This window comes from Trachymyrmex septentrionalis, unplaced genomic scaffold (assembly GCF_001594115.1).
Source record: "Trachymyrmex septentrionalis isolate Tsep2-gDNA-1 unplaced genomic scaffold, Tsep1.0 scaffold119, whole genome shotgun sequence".
In the NCBI taxonomy this organism is placed as follows: Eukaryota; Metazoa; Arthropoda; class Insecta; order Hymenoptera; family Formicidae; genus Trachymyrmex; species Trachymyrmex septentrionalis.
Genome location: NW_017304320.1, coordinates 664,644 through 670,631, shown reverse-complemented (window position 1 = coordinate 670,631; position 5,988 = coordinate 664,644). Strand labels below are relative to the sequence as shown.

At 35.7% G+C, this 5,988-nt stretch overlaps 2 protein-coding genes across 3 annotated transcripts in view; both read left to right on the top strand.

The window, feature by feature from the left end:
- Positions 1-1,908, top strand: part of LOC108754464 (caveolin-3-like) — a 5,539-nt gene extending 3,631 nt beyond the window's left edge. For both annotated transcript variants that reach the window (XM_018496747.1, XM_018496755.1), the window contains 2 exons: positions 777-956; positions 1,503-1,908. In XM_018496747.1, coding sequence (XP_018352249.1) covers positions 777-956; positions 1,503-1,700 — 378 coding nt within the window. In that variant the 3' untranslated portion in view covers positions 1,701-1,908. The remainder of the gene's footprint in view (positions 1-776; positions 957-1,502) is intronic.
- A 3,653-nt stretch (positions 1,909-5,561) lies between these two features.
- The window catches only part of LOC108754437 (glutaryl-CoA dehydrogenase, mitochondrial), a 6,435-nt gene continuing 6,008 nt past the window's right edge, over positions 5,562-5,988 (top strand). The window contains exons 1-2 of the mRNA XM_018496712.1: positions 5,562-5,797; positions 5,906-5,938. Coding sequence (XP_018352214.1) covers positions 5,731-5,797; positions 5,906-5,938 — 100 coding nt within the window. The 5' untranslated portion in view covers positions 5,562-5,730. The remainder of the gene's footprint in view (positions 5,798-5,905; positions 5,939-5,988) is intronic.

The following is a 5,988-nucleotide window of genomic DNA, read 5'->3' as shown; positions in this document are numbered from 1 at the left end:
AATGTTTGCGATTGTAATTGTACATCGAGAATTATAAATGCAATTGTTATTCATAAGATTGTAATAGAATAATTATAAGAATGCTCCTAATTATTATTATTTACGCTGTATAGTCACAAAGCACTTTTCTCTCAATAAATTACGCCCTGCAATCTCTATCTTTGTTACATAATTATTGGAGGGAGCGGCTAATCGCTTTCGAATTTTCCCTCATCTCTAATTTCTAGCTTGTTGAATTGTCGGCTTTCTTTTCCGTTGAACTAAGCTGAAAGCTACGATGCACGTTTCCGCGAAAATAATTGAAGGTCAACGACGTAGAGTAATGGGACTTTAAGCTGACTAATCGCGGCCGTCGCTCATACACTGTTAAAAACTTTATGAAATTAATATACTTTTAAGTATTTCAACTTAATTTCGTGACTTACGTTACATTTAATATATTTATAACGGAAAAGTATATATTTGTGTAAATGTACATGAAATTTAATGTATTTTTCACGAAAATTTATGAAATTCAATGTACACATTCATTACATTTAAGTAACTACTGTAACTCAATTTTCATTCATTACACTTTTAATTTCATTTACATGTAAAAGAAGCTCCTAGTTACGTTTCTAACAGTGTGCTTTGACAAATAATCGCGTTTATCCATGGAAAAATCACTCGCACGCACGCACGCACGCACCGTGCATCGAATTTAATGGCACGATCGAAGCGCGATCGATATTATTGATCGTTAAATTTTACGCGGGCGTGAACGCGTCGTTACGCAGGTGATGTGGGACGACGTGATTGGCGAGCCGGAAGGGATCCGGAGTCCCGAATGCGCTTGGCGGCTCAGCGGCCACTGTTTCCGGCTCTCCAGAGGATGCTGCTACGTGCTCCTCTCCGTCCTCATCGCGCCCCTGCTCGCCCTGCTGCTGGGCTTCACGTTCGCCTGCCTCGCGTTTCAGGTGAGTCGACAACCCACCCACCCTCCGCGTCTTTCGATTTCCACCCGCGATCGATCTCGCGAGTTTCCCACGCATTTATCACTGCGCGCCGCGAGCGAAAACGTAAATGAAATTGGAACGTACGTAAGTGATTTTCAATTCGGATGATGTAAGCTTGATAATTTCAATATTAATACATTTATTTTTCACACGAATGGGGTTCTATCGTAGAGATTTAATTTAATTTTCAATTTCTCGCGTGTTCACGAGGTGCGAAGTATCTACTAAGAAGGTAGGGGGCTACTTCCCTTGAAAGATGTACGCGATCTCTTAACTCTTTTTAAAAAGAATTAAATACGGTTAGTTGAGATTTAATTTTATTCAAATCTATTTAAGGAGATTTTTCGATTTTTCCCCCCCCCCCCTTTTCTTTTTCAAGATGTGACGATAGTGTAGTTTGGGGAAAGATCTGAAACGGTCTTTCGTTCCTTCGAATTTCGACGATTAACAGCTCGCCTTATTCACCCTGCGGCCCGTACATTCTTCTATTTTCGTTGTTCCTTGCAGCATATATGGTGTCTCGCACCCTGTCTGCGCGTGTGGAAGATCACATGCGCGGCAGCGCGAAATTTCTTGGCGGTGGTGACGCAGGCAATCGTGCGGCCGATCATGGAGGGGTTGGGTTACCTCTGCTACAATATCCGTGTATTTAATCAGAGGCTACCGGATGGCCCTCACCAGAAGGAGGACCTGCTGATCGTGTAATCCGACGATCTCAGCGCCGGCTTCGACGGGCCTACTTCTCGCGTAGTGATAACGGCTACTCGTTATCGCGGTTTTTCCGCATTCCCTGATGAGAGCTATGGACACGCTGCGATGATGTGATCGCACGAACCGTGCCGTGTCGGTAGTGCTGCAACGTTTTAGAGTTAAGCGCCGAGGCTGGTGCCTCTTATAATTATAAAACGAAACGCGAGCGAAATTGATTATAATTGAATCGATCATTTCTGAGATGTTACACTGAAATAAATTGATTGGATTTTAATAAATATATTCGTTTAATAATAAGTAAACTATAACTAAATATTTATTAAATGCAAACATATATGTTTATTTGATATAAAGATTATTAATTTGTGTAAGTATCATTTTTTTATTAAGTAAATATTTATTACAATTTAATAAATTTGTTTGTAGTGCAGGGAATATTCAGAGAATTGGAAGAAATATTGTAGATATACAATTTCCTTTAAAAAACCTACATTGAGCATTTTTTTTTTTCGTAGAACCACCAAGTCTGCTTTGCAAGGCAGAACAAATGCTTCTTTTTGCAAAATTTTTGTCCGTTTTATGCAAAAACATGTCGAACGAGCCTTCGATGAACGAGTTTTCGAGATTGAACATGAGGGAATTAAGCTTATAACATTGATCACTGAGGTAAATCTCTTTAAAGGAATGAAATTTTGAGTAAGTGGGAGAGACCGGGGTAAGTAAAACTATAGAAGTAGAATAATTGAGGCTACATTAAAAAACAACGAAACACGCGAGGCACGTGTAAACGTGACTGCCACCTACTCTGTTGTAACATCTCGTTGCGAACACATCTATGATAGAAGTTACGCTACAATTTTGAAAAATCGCGTACACCTAAGTAAATATTTTTATTCTTAAAGTTTTTTGTTTCACAATCGTATATGTTTGTCTGAGATATTTGATTTATATTTAGATGTGTAAGTGCAGTTCTTACCTAATAAAATCCAACAGATTTTTTTTCTTTATGCGTCTTTCGTATATTTTCTTTACGTGTTATCGTATATTGTTAAATCTATGAAATAGATATTGTTAATCTAAATATTGTTCTCTAAATATTGTTAAATCATGGACTTTATTAAGTAAGAATTTACTATCTAAATAAAAATCAAATATCTCAGACAATCATATACGATTGTAGGACAAAAAACTTTAAGAATAAAAATATTTATTTAGGTGTACGATTTTTTTAAATTGTAGAGTTACTTCTACGTTAGACGTATCCGTTAGTCCGAATCTACATAGATGTTTTAAGCCTTAAGTCGCGTAAGAAATTGATCAATTACAGTCGAATTCGAGAAGAATAATAGATTATGATTCGTCTATTTCTGGCTTAAGGCTTAGAATTCTATTGTAGAACCGGCATAACGAGATATTACAGCAGACTGAGCGGCAGATATGTTTACGCGTGTCTCGTGTGTTATGTTTTTAATGTAGCCTCGATTATTCTATTTACTCCTATAGTCTACTGACTTCGGTCTCCCCTATTTGTAAAATAAAATTAAATATGTATTTAAGCTAATCTTATTTTATAACATTTTTAGAAGTTCGTTATTATATTTACAAAATTTTCTAATTAAAAAGCTCATTTTATATATATATATATATAAGTACGAAGTACACTCATTTACTTCAAAAACATGAGGCAATTTCTTCGAAATTAATTATCCTTTTGAAAATAAATTTTTAAAAGTGACATATACTTTATTCACTTATTGAAATAACATATTTTACATATCTTTAATTACTTTTAATACTACAGTTGTAAAAACTGCAGAACTTTTTTTAGTACTCTAAGAGATTCTTCTATTTATATAGGGTTTTTGAGAAATGACCGATTGAATTTATACACATCCAAACAATATAAAGTCCAAAATCGAGACAATCATAATTTGGACCGATGAGAATAAATTAAGTAAGAGAAACCTTGTATTCGGTCACACACAAAGAAGCAGGTCTTACATATTTCGATGTGACAGTTTTTTTTTTTAGACGTCGAAGAAATCCTTCGAACCGCCTTTCGGTCGTTTTCAAGACATTTCACGTCCAGATTTAGAACTTTGTATTGTCTGCGATAATATCGTAATAAAAGCGTGCGAAAACACTGACTGGTCTAAGATGGGCGAGGAGGGCGACATGCGCATCGCACGTAATACGTAATCAGGGCAGTGTATTTTTACAGCCTCCTAGTTATAATTTGCGCGTCAAAGAATTTTTTCCGTTAAACTATCTGCATTATAGTGTGCAGCGGCTTCACCGCTGTTAAAAAAGTGTACTAGTAAGTGTAAAGGTCTCTGCTGGCCTTGTAGGAATATAATAATTTTAACTCATGCGCATGTCTCGGAGTAGACGCAGATCGGGAGTTAAGGAGCTCGAGTAGCTAGGCTAGTCAATATTTTACGCAGACCGGCCTTTTTGTCGTTCATTCTTGTCGTCCGCTTTTAAGCTGCAAGACGAGAAGCCCTGCTGCTTTATCAGACGGGAAGGAATTACGAGAAGTGATTCGAATACACGTGCCGTCGAGCGTGATCCGTTGAGTAAAATTTTTATTGATCTTAGATTCGAATTTTAGATCAATATTTTGATTCTAATTGGGAAATGTAAATTGTTAAATGAAAAAGAATGCGAGGAGAAGAAATAATTATTGATAAGAGATATACATGTATATGTATATATATATAAATATGCAAGAGAAGTATATGTTTATGTCGTGTCGAAAGCAAAGAACGTTAGACAAAAATCCGTCCACTTTTCTGTACAATCGTACGATAATTAATATTAATGACGTAATTAATGTTTCTCGATAAAGCGATAAGGTGACACAGTGTTGTCGTACTTTCTATACTTAATGTTTATAGTATAAAGTCATCGTTAACCATTCTATCATTTTTTTTTTTTCCTTTTGTATGCTCAAGAGTATCGTAGACGATTTCCGGAAAATTTTTCGAAACTTAGAAGCTGTACATACGAACTTTCTGTATAAGAGAACTTTTGCAAATAAAATGTAGAACTTACACGAGAAAAATGCTTTCACGATTCTGCATTGCGGCGCCACGAAGTTGGAACTCCTTATAAAGCTGCGGTGCAATTCACACTCACAATATTTGTTTCCTTATTTAACATTTAATAATTCATTACAATATATTTATTATAATATATTCAATATTATAATACAATATATTCATTTTTACGCGATATTTTTCATAATACTCAGTGTGATAAGTACTTGATAAAATATAGAGTGGCACTTCTTCCTCCCCCCCTCTCCTTTTTTAATTAAATTTTGAAGAAAATGTTCTGTATTTATAGTATAATGTTTACTTTAAAATTAAGTTTATGATAAATTCGGAGTAAAAATTCGGGAGAGATCCGCAGATTAGTTACATCTACTAAAGATGCAAATATATGTATTGTAGGGAAGGCTAAAATATTATATATATATATATAATATTTCTAAAAAAAGACATCGATATCGATATAGATATATATATCAGTAGATTCTTCACTTACAAGATATTTTTAAGTAAAATCAATAAAAAAAGAGTTGTTTTAGTGACAAAACAATGTCATCTTTAGAGCATAAAATCGCTGCCCGCCTCAATTGATATTTTCTAAATTTACTAATTTACTTTTTACGTATATGTATACAAAGTTTTATTAAAATCAGGATTTAACACTTCGCGAGGTTCCTTTGTGAGAGACGGCCATTCGAACTTGCCTCCGAATTGCTGCTGAGCCAATCATATTGCTGCGAAATATTTCACAGCCCTCGACATCAACAGATCGCTGACTATTTATCAGTCGACAGCTGCTGCTTGGTCGAAGCACGTTTATCGAAAATCATTGAATAAATATTTACATCAAAACACTTGTTAGAACTACCAATCGGTCGGTGCGGACATCTTAAGACACGGCCGAGAAGAGGATTTTTTTAACGAGATTAACAAAGTCAGTGTTTCGTTGCTATCATCAGTCGTTAGTCAACATGGCGAGCTACATGCAGAGATTATTGTTGAGAGCCGGCCGTTCGTGTTGCGTAAATTCCACGAGGCGTATCCTTTGGAAATTCGTCGGAAAGTTTACCGACTTTAGGGAACTGTTCGTTAGATCATGTGATCGTATATCAGAATTCGTCATATTCATCCTTAAATCTTGATCAGAGATTTCTGCCTCCGCCACGCTCCGGGCGAGACGTAAGTCAACTTAATTTTAGATCATATCTCTAATTGTCAAACAAATAAAA